Here is an 18,749-nt window from a genome sequence, read left to right on the forward strand (position 1 = left end):
GCATTTACTATTACATTAGTAACATTAATTCTAGCGTATGACTTGACAAGAAATAACTTTAAACAATAGTAAAATTATAACCAAAGTTGTATGTACCCTTTTTATTTCTACCATACTGTATAAATATATTTTCCTATTTTCCCCATTTTGTTTTTCAAAAACAATTTTTAAATGAGTCCAAAGGTATGTATGTTGATTATCAATTTATGTATACCTTGTTTATCTTATCTCTTACAAAGCCATCACTTACAAAACTTAATAAATAATCTGTGTAGTATTTCATGTACATAAAAATAGTTCTCCGCTTTTGATCAGATAGACAGGAAGTCTAGGTAACATGTATTGACAGCATGTATACACAGATTTTAGTGTTGCTATTGATTCAGCACAATGCATAAAACGTCCACTTACTTATATTTAATAATACATCATATGACTCAAAATACCTCCAAATGAAGGTAAATAGAGATGCTAGGATACACTGAATATTTATTTCAACATAAAAATGGGACAGATTCATATGTGTTTGGTTATACAACGGAATTATCGATAGTAAACTGAATTGTTTCGTGGTTATACACTTGGTAAAAATAAAAAAAATTACAACCCTTTAAAGAAAGAAGGCACATGTTTACTGTTTAGTTCTCTTTATTCGTGTTGCCAAAGTGACTTCCATGTATCGCATTCTAGATAGTACTATTGCTGAATGTAAAAATATATGCGCTTGAGTATTATTGTGTAACTACGTTTGAAGGCACACACACCCTATCGTTCATTGTAATTGTGCATTGTATATGGAAAACATTCCCTTATGTTAATCAACCAACTTTAGTTTTTGCATATTATTTTGCTCATTATCAGTATACACGTTGTTACATTGTTACATTATATCTTATACCAATTTTGCATTACTTGAATATCCTGACCTAGAATACGTTTTAACAAAATCAGAGGTTGTTCAATAGCAACAGAAATGCAGTTGATGTTTGTGAGATATTTTTGTTTCAGCAAGAGTTACCTCTCTTTATATTCTGCTTTCGCGAAAATTGGCTCCGCCTTTTAATTTTCGTCTATTTCCGTGATAATGCCATATATGGAAGTTGCAAAATCGTTTACAAATGTAAACCTGAGTGTGTCAAGTTGACGCAGTTACATTCTCAACGTCATGATGCACAGCATTAAACGTATTGTGTACGTTCTATCGTTTACATTTCTACATGTCGCAAATTTGAAGTTATAGATACATTTATAAATACAGTTTGCAATTTATCTAAGTTTCATGTTTACAGCTTCCAATTTATGAAATCGAGATAATCAAAATGCTTAATACAAGTGCAGTATCGACACTTAGATTTTTACTAATCTGTTTAGTAGAACCCGAAATATGCATTGTCAAGTTTCAAAGGCTGGATTTTTGGCAACAAATAGCCTCCATAGTGCAGAACCTATGTTGCCAATGTGTCAGCTCAAGGTAAAGGTCACAATTAAAGGCCAAATATCAAACAATCCAATATTAGACAGTATGTCGTGTCCGCTCTGTAAGTCCTACACTAATTGAAAGATTTTCTTAAAACTTGGCTCAAATGTTCACCTCAACAGGTCAACAGGGGGGATGTGCAGAACTCATGTTGCCCATGTGTCAGCTCAAAGTCAAGGTCACAATTGAAGGTCAAATATCAAACAATCAAATATTAGACAGTAAGGCATGTCCGCTCTGTAAGTCCTACACTAATTGAAATATTTTCTTCAATCTTGGCTCAAATGTTCACCTCAACAAGGGGATGTGCAGAACCCATGTTGCCCATGTGTCATCTCAAGGTCAATGTCACAATTGAAGGTCAAATATCAAACAATCAAATTTAGACAGTATGTCATGTCCGCTCAGTAAGTCGTACACTAATTGAAATATTTTCTTCAATCTTGGCTCAAATGTTCACCTCAACAAGGGGATGTGCAGAACCCATGTCACCCTTTTGTCGGCTTAAGGTCAAGGTCACACTTGAAGTTCAAAAATTGACTTAGAAAATGTTCTTAAATTTTAACATGTACTTGAATATTTCTAAAACTAGAACAGATAATCATTTGACTTATACGAAGTGTCGCAAGTAATATATGCTGGTCAAGTTTCATAACTAAAAAAAGTAGGGGGGGGGGGGAGAACTTTGTATTTATTTTGACAAAGTTAAGTCCATATTTATGTCTTTAAATTTATTTACTATATTATTTCTTAAACCAGAACAGATATTTACTTGAAACTTAAAATTTATACGAATGGTTACAAGCAAGCTTAGATGACAAAAATTATACAATTCCATTGAATTATGACACAAGTTATGCCCATTTTAGACTTAGAAAATGTTCTGTCAAGGACATTGATGGGGGTATGAATCGCATTCAGCGATAGTTCTTATTGATTATTGCTTTAAGTTCGAATAATACAATTCAGTTATATTGATTCTAAATATGAAAACGTTTTATGAAACATTTCACTAAACGAATCAATACTTGTATACATTAGCATTGTCATTATCTCGATCTAAAAGGTAAACAAATTCCGTTAAAAGATGCCTTCTGTCTGATGCAATTTTGCTTTTAGCATATTTAATTATCATGAAGACAAAATCAAATACATTGTGAAACAATCAAATGATTCTTGTGAACTATTTAATAACTTGAATTTCTATATATTATACAAAATTTATTCGTCACTGAATTCCGCACTAGTTCTGTTTTGACAAAACATGTTAGAAATATCTATATTTTTTCATATTGCACTGATCTAGTCGTTATGCGAATAACATATTTTTAAAAAACGCTATCGTGTAGAATATGGTTCATCTTGATCATATAGAATATAATACAGGGTATATCATGTAGAATATGGTTAATTATGTAGTATAAAGTATATTATGCATAGAATATGGTATATTTTGTAGAATATAGTGTATCATGTAGAACATGGTATATCATGTAGAACATATAATATATATATATATATATATATATATATATATATATATATATATATATATATATATATATATATATATATATATATATATTTTGTTTGTTTGTTTTATTTTACGCCTTTTCCCAACAGTATTTCAGTCATATAGGCGGGTAGTTTCCTAACCATCGTTCCTGGAGAGTTACACCAGTACTAGACTACCTTGTATATATATACCAGATATATCGTGTACCTTGTGAAATGTGATATATCGTGTAGAATATGGTACCGGGAGTATCACGTAGAATGTGGTTTATTATGTAGAATAAAGTATATCATATAGAATATGGTGTGTCATGTAGAATATGGTACCGGGAGTATCAGGTAGAATATGGTTTATTATGTAGAATAAAGTATATCATGTAGAATATGGTGTATCATGTAGAATATGGTATATCATATAAAATAATTATGTCTATTGTGTAGAATATAGTACCATATATATCATGTAGAATATGATGCATCATGTAGAGTATGGTGTACCATATGTAATATGGTACAAAATATATCACGTAGAATATGGTTTATCATGTAGAATATGAATACATGTATTATATAGAGTATGGTATCATCCTTAATGATAACAATAACTTTCAAAATGTGGATCAAATACTTAAGTGAACAGTAACAGAACTATTAGAAGAACAAATATCTAAACCTTACTCTAAGCAGATGACATTGTTAAGTAGGTTTGATGTTTGATTTAGTAACATCTGATACGAGCGTATGTCACATGTTTGATTGAGTAAACATTTAATATCTTTTTAATTTAAAGCTGAAGTTGCTGTTCAAACAACAAGACATTTTTCAGATATTTTCAACTATTTTATGTTCAATGCTATAATTCAGCATGATGAAATAGTTTGCTCACGTTGTCACAATATTTGAACTAAAAATTTAAATTAATTTGATTTTTTAAAAAAAAAACGCTTTGTTTACTGCCACATTTGTTTTATCTGACCAGTTTGAAATTTAAGATTGTTAAAAATTGAGAACATAAACGAACAATATAAAGCGACGTTCACAATTTCCATTATCTCAATCTTTAGACATTTTGTTCGATAAATCAACTTAATCTGATAAGTTTTCAACGGCAAATTTAAAAATTGTCAGTACTCATTTAAAACAGTAGATTCTATGAGTCATTTTGTTATTGAGATGTGTGAAGTTGGCGGCCTAGCGGCGTGAAGTTTGCGGCTAAGTTGCACAGAAGTCTAAACATTTTAAGTTGTAAAGTTTATGTATAAAATTTTGAAAAAACTTTTAATGAAGTTATGTTAGATATATCTGGTCATGTAAAACACATATACGGACAAAAAATCAATTAAAAAATTATTAAAGGTGACTCCTGGTGTTGTTTTAAGTATGTAGTACCCCAAGGTTAGCCAAAATGATCTTTCCTGTTTCGGCGCCATATATGGCCTAAATTGTGTTGGTGCGCCGTCAAATCAAACAAACAGTTGTTTTTGCAAAATATCTGAAACTTTAAAAGTTTAGCCAACGTTAGGCCGCCAATTTCACAAATAAAATCAAAACCGTTCCTGCAAAGATTTTTTACTGTTTATTAAGGAATATTTGTTTTAAAACAAATATTTGTTGGCAATTCCTTTAAGATTGACTTCAATATTCACATTAGAGCAGACTGTTGCTTAAAAAACGGACACTATTTCTAAACATTTGCATGCTTATTAATTTCATTAAGTGTATCTGATATCATAATGGCGTTTTAATAAATTCTGATATTTCAGTTGCGTAACTAGAAACCATCAATTAAGTATTGATCATTATTGACAATCATGTACTCTTCTTTAAACAATGTTCGCGTTGTATATGTTTACTTTGTATGCTAAAACATTGTCAAATGTTTAATGCTGGATAAACTTTTATTGTATTGTAATTATTCGAAATAATTCGATCTCCTTTGATAAGGTAATAGTGTTTGACAGATCGATAATTTGATTGTAAGATGAGAAGATATATGAATCAAAACACGTGTAAACAGTAAAGTTATCAATGCATTACAGAGACAACAATTCTCACGAATCAGAGTTATTTTAGAAATATTTTTTTTGCATATTCCACACTTTTTGTGACAAAAATATTTTTTCAATCAAATCTTGAAATCCTGTCAGTGTTAAATGATACTTTGTTCCGACAACTTTTGCACCATTGTTTTTGAACGACTATTACAATTTTGAGTAGTCTACGCAGATTGCTAATGCGGAGAAAATATATCTTCCGGTATGTTTTGAACAGTACTTGTCAGTAGATTTTATCTTATAATATAATATCTTAAAGAAAAGACAGCATTTAAACATTGAATTCTAAAAAAATCTAACTTGTTTCTTACGTTAAAGAATCGAATGTTTGTTTTAAAGTCGATTAGATCAAAGTTACATTTGTACCATTCACTTACAGAATCAAAATACGTACGCATTTTGTTTATTCACGACAAACAAACTGTTAAATCTTCATATAACTTACATCAATTTTGACACCAATATTGACGCCATATTTAAGATCATGTTGACAAATGCAATCTATATTTTCCATATGTTAACATTTACTATCAATAGTATCTCTTCACAATTTCCAAATTCATGTTATATTAAATGTAATGCTTGTAGGATCTGACTGTCTTTGGTAACATTTTTTGGAGTAGTATTCAAAAGCTTACCTATGTTATATGCAGATTCTGTGTTTACTTTATCAAAGCAGTCCTTTTTGAGACCTTGAAGTAATTGTTTTAATCTTGGAGGATATTTTGACTGAACTCTCCTCTGAGTTTCGTTTCCAACTTCGATGTTATCAAATTGAAATTCCCAATCTGTCGCTTTTGTTTTATTAATATCCGGGAGCATCTTTTTCAGTTCACTTATATTGGCAGTGTCCAGATGTGTATTCATAAAGCTGAAGTTTGTCAAGTTTATTGTTAATGTGTCTCCATCGATTTATAATGCATCATTCGACGTTGTTTTCTGTCTTTATCCAGATATGTGATTCACAGATGTCCAACAAACTGCAGTGTCTAGCAATCTTTTTCTTTTCGGAACAGAATTTTCATTTGCAAAGCTTTTGTTTACGTTTTCATTTCGGTAAATGCTTAGTTGAAGCGTATGTTTAAATCATATAATTACTGTATACATTGTTTACATTGTTTAAAACACACCCGGATTCGTGTTTGTAAATCAAAATAGATTAAATAATTAAAATATATATGTTCAGCAATGTTATTAGACACAATATATCTGCAAATCAAATGTAAGACTAAATTTTAAGAAAATGTGTTAATATGTCAATATTTAAATTGTTTCTAAACTTTGAACAGTATTACACACAAACTATCAAGTCATGTAAAATCAGTCTGATGAAGTATTAAACTTAACTCGACAATATATATCTGTAGTTTAGGTAAACATCGTATGTGAGGACATTAAGTTACTAAATCAACATGCCAGCACAGATAAAACTAATATAATTTAAAAAATTATAGCTTTCAAATTATCGGCAAACTGTGAATATAACAAGACTTGTATTTATCACAGCACTGACTGTTATTAGTTAAGTTTCAAATTATTTTGTAATGCTTTCTAATGATAAAACAGTGAACGTCGTATTTTATAATCATAAAGCTATGTCCACATTTTTGTTTTTATAATATTGCATTCCCTTTCTTTTAAACACAATTCAACTGTATTATATTCTAGAATTTCTAATTCTTCATCTAAAAGTAAAAGCTCCTCTATCGGAAAATGTTCTAATATTTATAAATATAAGATAAACATAAAACAAATGTAGCTGAGTAATTCACACTTCTATCAACATTTATATAAACAACGCCATATTTTGTGTAAATTCATTGAATACTGTGATTAAACTGTACATATTCAAAGCCACATTAAAGACAGACAAACCTCAGCCAGAAATGGTAGTTTTATTCCACTCTCAATCCTCCTTTATATGTGTGTACTTGACAAGATAGAAGAGAAACACCAATATCGGTTTTCTTACTTCACTGCCGAGAAAGATTTCTAAGACTAAACTGACTTAGAACATATCAATTTTGTTGTTAATGTCCCTTCTACTTTTAGAATAATTTTGGAATATAATTTAACACACATCATGCACTTTTGTGCATTTTGTTTTATTAGATACCAAGTATCATGATAACACATGCGTTGTGTAGGGTTCGAACAATATCCTCCCACTGACAAACAAAAAAGTGTTTTCACCGAAATTTCAGACCCTGATGCTGTTAATTGCAATTGCCGAAAGTAGTCCGCTTTTTTGAAGCGTTTACTTCCCTTTATATGTACACTAACGCCGAAAAAATTCAGGGGAGATCACTGCGTAAAGATGGTCAAATGACAGGCGCATAAAATTTCAAGCAAAATAGGCCCCGAATGTTCGAAGATTTCTAATATTGTTTTACTCTTTATAGATTCACATGCTTATAGTAAGCTCCATAATTATTTAAACCTGTGTTAAACAACAGTTAGCGTCGAAATAATAAGAGTTACAAACCCTAATTTAGAATAATATGGTTTTCTTCAGGACGTAAAGATATAATTTCACCGTGGCCGAGGGGTTTGCGCGCTTGCTTCCGAAGCGAGAGGTCTGGAGTTGAAATCCCAGTTAAGGCAACTCATTTTTTTTTCAAATTGTTTAAGTGAAATATAAATTGAATTGAATATCAGTGTTGCAATTATATTGTCTTATAGCCATTTTACTACAATTAAAACGCTGGAAAGCATTGGTGGCATTATACAAAAACAAATTGGTTTATAATCCCAAACAAATTCAGCGCCTTCTGTGCTTTGATTGTACATATTGGTTACACATTGATATATTAAGGGTTTTTAACAATAAGCATTTAGAATCAGTAAACTTCTGATTAAACCAAATATAACACATACCTGTTCGTCAAAAATACTCTCAACATTTATCAACCATTTGTACTCTTTACCATTTCTTACAAAATCTTCATATACAAGCTTATAAATATTTGACGATAATTTTTTATTAAATTACTGTTGACTTAATTATACCATCAACCAGCAATTCGTTTCTTAATAGTAATTGATAAATGGATCAGATTTCACAGATCATAACCGTGTAAATGGGTTAGTGTTTTGTTTTCTAAATAAAACCTTGCTTACTGTATGTTTATGATTTGTAGATATCATCACTTGCTTAAAGAATAAAAGAAAAGAAAACTTCTCAAGTAGGCCTACTGCAGTAAAGTACACTCAAAACTTTAAAGGTATTTTAAGGACAGTTTACATGTAGTTATTGTAATTCTTGGTTTATTTTTGTTACAGTTAGATTTAGTTGACAATTTCAGATAATCACGGTATTTTTGTTCGGGGTATTAAAATAACGCCTCGGGTAACAGAATTTTCCTCGGGATGATATTTTTACTGTTACCCACAAACCCATGTGTTATTTATATACTCATATACATTAATTAAAAATGTACTTTCTTTCTATACAGTAAGCAAATTACATGCAATAAATATGTTGATATTGTTTAATAATTATAGTCTGATTTCTGTATTGTATTTTAATATGAAACCATTTTTCATTTTTACAGTGAACTTGACTGTACCTCTTTTGGCCAGTCAAATATACCTCTATAACCATAAAAATTTGACTGTTAACAAGTTGTTTTACAAACACTTCTTTTTAATCTTTCATTTCGTTGTTGAAGGAATAACAAATATAATAAAATAAGTTGTTTGGGATCAAAGTGTCGATTTGGATAAAACAAAGGACGATTGATTGATTTTATATTGACAAAAGTTAACTGGGTATTTCACAAGTTGTCAATTATCATTGATTGGGTTTGATATCTTCACGTAAGACCACTAATGATCCATGTTGATGAAGTGTCATGACCTCCAACTAGTACTATTTCTCATCTGAACCATTTCTCAAACGTATGTAAATGGAGGATATTGAATGAGTATAGGTTTAAGAGTTGAATAAAGATTATTTTCAAAAGAGCCATTTGTCATTTGAGCGGCTATAATGTATTGTTAACATTGGCATAACGCAAATGACGTCACGTCAAAGTGTTAATACGGTAGTGTAATATCATTTTTAGAGAATATTGAATTAGTGTAAGTTTTGAACGAGTTGAATAAAATTATATTATGCGAGCCTCTGGCTAGCATGATATTATTTTATTCAACAAGTTCAATAAATTTAGTAATGAACTTACACGAATTTAATATTCTATTTATCACATACCAAAAAAAAGAAGATCTTCTGAAATGAAAAAGAACCATTTTTCATATGCGCGCATGTAGTGACCCTAATATTTAGCGCGTCTAAACGCTATGTTTATAGTATGTAAAGAACGTCACGTCAAAATATATCCTAGCCCATCGGAAGTTCGTGACCTTAAGCGCATAAAGAGAAATAAATAATTAAATGACAGATATATAATCAAACTTATGCACTAACCTGTTAAAATAATGTATTTTCTTCAATCTGATTGTATGTTTGTTTGATTAGAGTTTAACGTCACACCGCACAGTATAGGTCATTTGGCGACGTTCAAGCTTTACTGGTGGAGGAAGACCTCAGGTGCCTTTCCGTTCATTATTTCAGGCACGAACGGCCACCTGAGTAGAACCACCGACGTTCCGTAAGCTAGCTGGATAGAGTCTTCGCATGAAACAATATCCCTGTCGGGATTCGAACCCACGTACAGCTGTGAGGACAAGTGGTTTGAAGTCAACGACCTTAACCACTCGGTCACGGACGCCCCTTTTTCAATCTAGTCCAATTATTAACAAGCAGCATTTTTCAAAACATACACAATTGAATTCAAATTCCCCCCCCCCTCACTTTGTGATTGTGTAGAGTAGTCTCCCTTGATAGGCCAAAGTACACTAATTTAGTGTTGTTTAGTGTGTTTGTAAACAAATTACAACAGTTGTTAAATTTAACTAAATAATAGTAACTATCAATTTTATTGTATGTTTCATAGATCAGTCAATTACTCTTCATGTCTAGAAGAGCAGTGAGGACAGAAGAATTTTTATGTTTTATCATCACTTTTTTTAATGGTAGAGAATCCCTGATGTGTCCAGTGCTTAGTTGGACTTGGTTTTTGATACCCTTACATTGTGCCCACTGAACAAATGTTACAGATTTCTTTTGAGCCAGGCTAACATGCTCTTATTTACTATAAACACAGCAGACTTCACTGTCAATAATTGTTTCTGTATCAGAGTCTGAAGATAGACTAGCATTTACTGTGATGTGGGAGGGTCCAGGCTGAGGTTCATTATCAGTCTGAGCATATTGGTCACTTTTTTAATATTTACTTGATTTTTTTTACCTTTCTGATTCATTTCATGTCGCTTCATAGAGTCTAGAATAGACTGAGCTGAAAATTCTTCCCTTGGACAATTCTACTCAAGGTATTCCTAATTTTTGCTTTTTTGAGCAACATAAATTCGCACCTGAAGCTGATTCGAGACCATAGACCTAAAACATTAGTGGAGCAGATCACACCAAAATGTCATGTTTTACATTTTCCAATTATCTTCCCTGATTTTCACTGACAAATGATTTTGTACAAGCCCTACATGCCGGTTGACATACATAATACCTTGTTATATTGGTAGAATTCATGCGCATTAATTTATGACACTCATTGTGGAATGGGCCAAAAAAGGCTACATCTAGTGACTGTATGTGAAGTGTGGGCTGGAAGAACAACTATTATAATATTATGACTCTTTCCCCATTTTACCAAGTCTACAGAGACATGAGACTTGTGGCCATCAAAGAGAAGAAAACAGGCTCTGCAGTACTACCAGGTAAGTTCTTAATGAAAGGCTGTTCAAGGTAAGTCCTAAATATTACACTGTTAGACCAACTTGAATCACTTACAGTGCCACTTGCACCTGGTGAAGAACCTTCAAGTAGCTCTGGCAGCATACGCTTACCCGGAAAAACAAAACACGGTGGAATAGCAATTCCACCAGCACTACCACAACCTAAAAAGTTATACTTTTACTTGTCCCAGTAGTCACAGCAGGTTGACCAGTTGAACATGAAAAAATGTGAGGGGGTATGCTTTATGTGGTTTGTCAAGTAAATCATTCTTTCTGAGAGTAACAAGTAAATTACTGAACTAAAACTTGAATGTTGCTCCACTTGTCGTTTTAGCTCTAACATGTTCTATACTTTTGGGATTTGCAACGATCACTTCTGGCCAAACGTTTACGAAAAGCACCCTCTTTAATGTCAATAGATTGTCTCTGGTTCCTTTTCCAACACTTACTGCATACTCAGTTGCAATGTAACCTTTAATGTCATTTTATGTTATAAAACATGTATTATTATAATAACTTATACCCAAACATGATTTTTTTATTGTTTAAAATGATATTAAACAAAGTCGTAATAATCAGTGTTTAACTTCAATAATTTGATATGAAGATGAATAAACTAAATTAATTTGCTGTCACAACGTAAATCCCTAGAGATGATAGACTACTCGAAAGGACCGTAAATTACACTATTCTCCTGACCGAAGTTGGTATTTTTACCCCTCACATAGCTATGATTATGTTTTGACAAGATAAACGAAAGATAAAGTCATCGTTTTTTCTAACTGCATGAACACAATAGATTAAAAATTTACTCTAAGATAGTATTTTATCAACAAGTCAAAAGCTGTTTTTATCAGCATTAAAATCTATTAGCTTTAAAGATATTTTCAGTTTTGTCTCATTTGATAAACCATAAGCGGCAGACTCCCGATAGAAGTCTGGGGATTAACGTTTATTATGTATCAATTTATCAGCAGAAATCAAAAAAGCATATGTTTTACAGTTTACATGTTTACCGTTTAAAATTGACGTTAAACATGATCTACAATCCATAAAAATAAACTACATGTATACGTGTTTTCACTTCCACATTATATTGCTCTTCAAAGTAACGATCAAACATAAGTTCAAATACATCTAGAACAAACATTATGTATTTCAAATCTTGGCGTACAATTTCAAAGACAACCTTTCCTGATAGTTGTACGATTTTACGTCATACCAAACTACCAACACAGTAGAGGTCATATGGAATCTTTCCAGATTTATTGTAGGGGAAAACCTCAGGTTGTGCCCCTCTTTACTTTATTTCAGGCAGGAAAAGGGACGTGAGCAGAACCAAAGACGTCCCGTAAGCTAGCTTCCTCATATCAAATAATCAAAATTCAGCGGCGGGATTCGACCCAAAGCGGTGATGGAATAGTTATTAAAAGTGAACGGCCTTAACCACTTGGCCACAGACGCCGCTCTTTTATTATGTAAACACAATAACAATTTGACACGTGTATTAAAGGTGCTCCACTTAGGTATGGTCGAATGTCACAAAAAAAGAGTCAAATTTCACGAACCGATAATTTTTTGTTAGCTGCGTGTTAGGGAAAAATCATTCAAAAGCAATTTCAATATATTTAATGCATTATATTGTTGTAATCATGTTATTTTGCTCCGTTACAATGGTGAATTTAGCTAAACGAACGGAGTTGGAAACTGACATACACAAACTTTACAAATATTCTATGTTAAATTGAGTGCTTTCGTTTAATTAATGAATATTATGTATAAACTTTGTGATATCTAGGCTAAGATTTTTTTATCAAGACAGTGTGATGGGTCCTATTTCAAAGGTTAATTTGGTTTATCTGACACCCTTTCAAAAAAAAAAACACAAACAAAAAAACACCGTATTACCTCTTAGACAACAACCAAGACCTTGAATATTGTAAGCACAAAATCACAAGCAAACATACAATGTAATTTCAGAGAAAAAAATCTACAAGAAAAAATCGATGTCCTTTGCTTAATAGATCTGAAATTTTATTTTTATCATTTTACACACATACTTGCATATTTATCCGCATTGGATGTTAACTTTGTTGATAAGATTACTACGTTTTTGATCTAGACATTCAAAACTATAGGTAATTGATACCTGTTTCATGCAACTAGCACATAGTAAAAATTATCAAGAAGGTCAGAAAAGAGTTACAATCTGGCTCTAATAATATCATTATTATCATTATTGTTTATATACTTTAGCAGATATCTTAATTAGTTCTTTATTATTGGAAGGCCTCCGGACTAGTGATGGGTCAATTGATCTGTGCTTTAATGTTTTCAATATATTGAAGCTTCCCGGTGGAAAAGAAATTGGGAGCGGTATAAGAGTAAAAAAGGAAAACTGGAATAAAGATCAACAAGGTGACGGCAACGTTCACAGGACGCAGCCCCGACACACTCAAGCTACCACAGCAGGGTTATTGCCGTGACTAGTAAAATAAACTTAAAACTGATTATACAGTTGTTGTTCTTTAAATCCTAACTTTCCTTCCTTTCAAATTAAACGAAACAAACAAAATCATGATACTTGCAAGACAAAAGTGAAGGACAGGTAAGTAAAAGTAACTTTAAGAATTCAGTAAGAAATTAATCTCGCCTAATACAATAGCCATTGCCTAAACTATTTTTTAAAATACTTCCAACTCCTAGACAGTATACAAACTTGGAAAAGGGGCAATGCATAAAAACCGGGGGTTTTATTCCTAAAATAGCCTTAGTTTTATTACAGTTTTATCATGACATACTCGTTGTTTAATAGTTTTGTAAATATTTTGATTTGATAAAAAACTTCAAAGTTCAGGTTCATTTTTCTGAGTTTCTTGTTTAGACACAAGAGTGACTGGTTTCAATAAATGCAATGGATTAATATTGATTGGGTGCATTTGATTGCATAAATAAGTTAGGAAGAGAACCCTTTTCATGCTTTATAGCACTGAAATCTTTGCTTTTCTCGTCTATTTTAACTCTACGTTCATCTCTTCTTTCTTTCTATTGTTCTTTTGTTGTCTTTTTATTTGCCACTTGAAAGCCTGAAATTAATTTTTTCATTTATAAATTAGCTGTGACCCTGTGTTGCTTGGTCTTGTGGGTGTTGCGTTCATTGAATGCTACCATTCCTTGTTGATCCTTTTTTACGTATGTATGTTCTGGAGATAAGGTGGGTGGTACTCATAATACTAAGTTTTATGAGATAGTGTATTAAAAGCCTTTGTAAATTGTTTCGGAAATACTGGATTTAGAGAGCTACAAAAGTATTTTAAACAAATGAACGAAAAATATCACAGTTGCAGACATTACAATTAATTGAGTAGTTCGGTTATAGTGATGATACCGTAATCAAACTTTAAAGGTCTCCTAAGAAATTTTCTTTGGAATTCAATACTAAGTGTTAGCACTAAAACATAAGAGAGGTAAACCAGATTGCTTGCAAAATCTTTATCGGCAGGATAATTAGGTTCACAAAACATGATTTTTCACAGTCATGTTCAAATGAACAGACCGTCATTTTCTTTCTGTAAACGAAAGATAACACACCTTCGTATTTATACACAGGAAGATTTCAAGAAGTAGACAGAATTTTCCTAATATTTGAATAGAAAAGAATTTGATAAAGCAAATTCATGAAAGAGAAATTGGGTATGCTACTTATTAAATTATATGCCCCTAAAAGAGGGTTTATTTTACTCGTGAATACATGAATTTATGTTTGAATTATATTTATTTTGGGATTGAAGCGTAAATTTTTCTATATATGTTGAACAAAATTTAGACGCCAATAGTATCACCAAGTAGTAATAAAACAAGTCAGGTGACTTGAACAAACCCATAAAGCTACAATAACAGATATTGCATTAATGAAACAAGCCTAAGTCATTCATTTGGCATGTTCTATAACGTTTCCAGAATTCACTTTGACAACTATTGTTAAATGCTAGCGCTCTAACCTGACCCACGCGGTTCAAGTTACACGGTGATAGGGCGATTACCACAACTTTTCCACGCAACGTCAAAATATCTTACTTCTGTCCGATACACCGTATATTTCTGTGGTACAAAATGGACAGCAAGTCTGTAACCGAGACGAAAACAGCAGATAATTTGCTCAAAACAAGGTAAAATCATCATTTTTTTCTTTTTCATCGAATGTGCCATTTAATTTGAAACTTATTTATCCTAACTACATGCAAAATGCTTCATTAATTAAGTCAGGATAGTGTAAACATTTAGGGCATACTGAAAAAGATCTTGCTTTTATTACGAAATATAACGTATTTCTAGTCCGTTCAGTTCATATAACTGGCCAAAATACAATATAAATATATACATTGTTGTCGTATGAACAAGTTACAATACATAAATAACCCGTTTTTTGTATATTTGGTACGATTTTTATGTTTCCACGTGTGTATTTTAAGGCACTGCACAACTTTTTCAATCATAAGATTAGGGCACCGCATTCTTCATCCTTAAAATCACCGCATTTTTCTGGTTTTTTTAGCACCGTTTATATTTGATATTAATGTTTGTTTTCAGAAAAAGAAGACGTTCAAACCTATGTCTGAAAAGGCCAAAGCAACGTGCGAAATTTGCAAAGCTGCATATACTTCCAGAAGATACTGCAGCAACTGGAGAGCGCCCAATTAAGTCTTCTGATATCAGCAGTACGCAAATGGATCAACGCCTCCCTGTATTTCAGGACGATATGCTAAACGCACCACATTAGAAAAAGTATATGAAGTCAAACTTTCGCAAAAGATTGTTTAATAAAAGCACATTGGAGACCATGACTGAAGAGATTATGGAAATATTGCCCGGGTTTCTGCAAAAACTACACTATGAAAATTTATGTTATGACTTTTGCAACTTTATCAAATTAGTATGCAATAAGAAATTCCGATTAAAAAATATTTCATTCCTTTTTTTTCTCGATGTTGTTAGATGGTATAGTCTGCCAAGAACTTCAATCTTTCCATGTTGGGTTTATCAGTTTGAATAAGTTCGAAAAGGAAAAGACATCCTTATCTATATATAGATACCATCTATAACTGGTAGTATTAACACAGATCAGACCTTCTGAAATTTTCCATAACATAACGTATGATAACAGCAACATAACGTAACAGCAAGTAAACAATCTTTCATCAAATGAAACATATTTGTATGAAGATTGCATAATTCAAAAGAAGACGGTGACCAGTATTTATCGGTCTAACGGAAAAAGAATGCGGTGTTTGAATTCAGTGTTGTACGGTGCTCCAATATTCGGGTCAGTAGGCCTTTTTTCAACATATATTCCCTGAAATTTACGATAGAAACACACAATTTTGTATGGAACTTGAACTTAGGGTTAACCATTATAAATATACGAGCTCGTTAGGTCATAGAACAAAGACATCGTCGTTATAACACACGTTTTTGTGACAGGTACGAGTCATGTTGAGGTACACACGATCTTTTGTAAACACTATTTCTTCGAAGTATGTGTTTTTTTGTGAATTGTATTATGCTAGATTAACGATAAATTGTCTCAAAAATTCGATGGAATACTTAAACAATTGGAATAATCTTGCAATGTCGAGCAGTAAGATATTTTGTAAGCTATAACCTGGAATTTGTTTATCCCGCCATTAATATTTTGTTAAGAAATATACGGTGTCTCGGTCAGAAGGATGGTATTTTGACGTTGCGCGGAAAGGTTGTGGTAATCGCCCTATCACCGTGAGTTAGGAAACCACCATTTTATTCCTTATATGAAGAAAAGTTTTGTTCCTTTGACTGTCTTATATATTCATGTTGAGGGAATTTACAGAATAATGAATAAAAAATTCAAAACTAAGAAATAAAAATTTTGCATATGTCTCCCTTTAAGCAACAAATACGGCCAATGTGAAAAAAGTCATGGTCATAACTGAATTATGAAACATACTGATTTTTTTCATAAGGGTTGTTTTGTCAAAATAGAATAAAATCCGTAAACAAATAAAGTTATAATAACAATCTAACTTTGACCTTGACGATTGGTAATATGTAAGTTAATGTCATATTTGAATTATTAAACATGTTTTGTGATAAGTGATTTTTTTTTGTGTCCAAGTATATTATAATCAATAAATGAATAACAAAGTGATGGTCATTTGTATCAAAAAATTCCCTTCTTTTCCTTTAGTGTCAAGGCATTATTAAGGTTTAGTTCAAATATAATTAAATATCCCCTTTATATCATTGGATATTGTCATATCCTAATGATCTTTATACCCAATTATAGCAAACATAATGTGAACTTATAATAATTTGATCTCAATAAAGTTTCAAAGCCATTCATGAGTCAAAGTCAAATTGAGTTTGATATCCTTTGAAGGTTTTGTCCAAAGATTATTGTGTCCAGGTATGAAGAAATTCATTAAGAAGTAAGTTTCTGGACGGAAGTAATAGCTTGAGTTTTTCTTCGAAAAAGTGGAGCTAAAAAATATCTGATAATTTTCAAGAAATTAAATGAAACATGACAACCAAACGACACCTTATATAAACATGATTTTTATTAAATATCCCGTACCCAGCAGTTAGTTTAATAAGGTAATTGTCTCAACAGTTAAGTGCTATAAGCTTTATATTTAATTTAGTCTTAAAAAAGTGATTTAAAACAGTATGCTTAAATGAAAGTCAAAGTTTTATAAGCTATAAAAGGGTAAAGAGTATTTAATTATACATGTAGCAGTATTTTGAATAAAAGTTCTTCTTGCTTTCAGTTACAGTTTATTGTTTTCTCCTGTATATACTCATGTTTTCTTACGTTTCCCTTTTTCGCCTGAAATTGTGTAAAGCTAAATGAAAAAAGTAAGTAAAATATCACGTTTATTGTACATCAGAATAATTAATTATATTGAAGATAAGCTAAATATGACTTAATGATAAATGTTTGGTAATTTCCTCTTCGCTTAACATGGCAATTTTCAAGTTCAGTTTTCATGTTGTCAAGAGGCTTTCAAATTATTTTATCAGATATCATTCGAGTGGGCACTTTATATAAAATCAGAAGCAGCAATTGAGTATCACTAAAAAGTTAAGAAAACAACACCTTTTAACAGAAACTTTAAGAATGTATCCCACGAATTTTTTAATTCTTATTATAATTAAGTATTTAAGGTTGCTGTCAAAATAACATCGTGATATAAAAGTTCATCAATATTAGAGAAAACATGACGGGCTATTAATTCATTCTCATTATTTAATGAAGTTCCAACCTGAGAAAGATTTTTAAGATTTGTTTCACATTCTGAAATGTTATTTGATGTTGAATAAAAAAATATAATTATATTGCATTCAGTTTTTTTCTTTTTTTAAGAACTACTACATTGGATTATGTAGAATCTTGTTACAGAGAAATAAAAAAAAGTATCAAGAGAGCACTTTCAGCAAATTGATTTTATAACATTTTATCGATGTGCGTTATCATTGTGTACTTTAGTCAATTTTATATGCGAAACATGGTTGGTATTTTGATAAATACTTAATGATTAATTGCATTTGAAGTATTTTTATTCATTATTTTATATTTTTAGATATTTATTAACAGCTGAAGAGATACATCTATTACTACATATAATTATATACAAAGCCATAGTCATATAGAAAATTCCATTGCTTGCGCAAAAAATTAAAACAAGAATCCGTGTCTATTTAAATTGGATTTTATTGACAATTTAGAAGGCAACTGACTGAAAATGTACTATGCAAGTAAGACTTTCAACTCAAAGTTTGAACAAATTTTTATAACATTTAGATTCGCAAGTAAAAGCAAAAGATTAAAGCACAATGCATTTGCAGAAATTTTT

At 31.3% G+C, this 18,749-nt stretch overlaps 1 protein-coding gene across 2 annotated transcripts in view; it reads right to left on the minus strand.

Moving 5' to 3' along the window:
* LOC132713198 (calcitonin gene-related peptide type 1 receptor-like) overlaps positions 1-18,749 on the minus strand; it is a gene marked incomplete at its 3' end in the record, with an annotated part of 88,644 nt that overhangs the window by 52,023 nt on the left and 17,872 nt on the right. The window contains 1 exon segment of one of the 2 annotated variants that reach the window (XM_060695683.1): positions 5,685-7,364. Within the exon segment in view, the coding sequence (XP_060551666.1) occupies positions 5,685-5,913 (229 nt within the window). 2 annotated transcript variants of the gene reach the window in all.

The sequence above is a fragment of the Ruditapes philippinarum genome, unplaced genomic scaffold (assembly GCF_026571515.1).
Source record: "Ruditapes philippinarum isolate M1 unplaced genomic scaffold, ASM2657151v2 ctg1050_1_1_1_1, whole genome shotgun sequence".
NCBI lineage: Eukaryota > Metazoa > Mollusca > Bivalvia > Venerida > Veneridae > Ruditapes > Ruditapes philippinarum.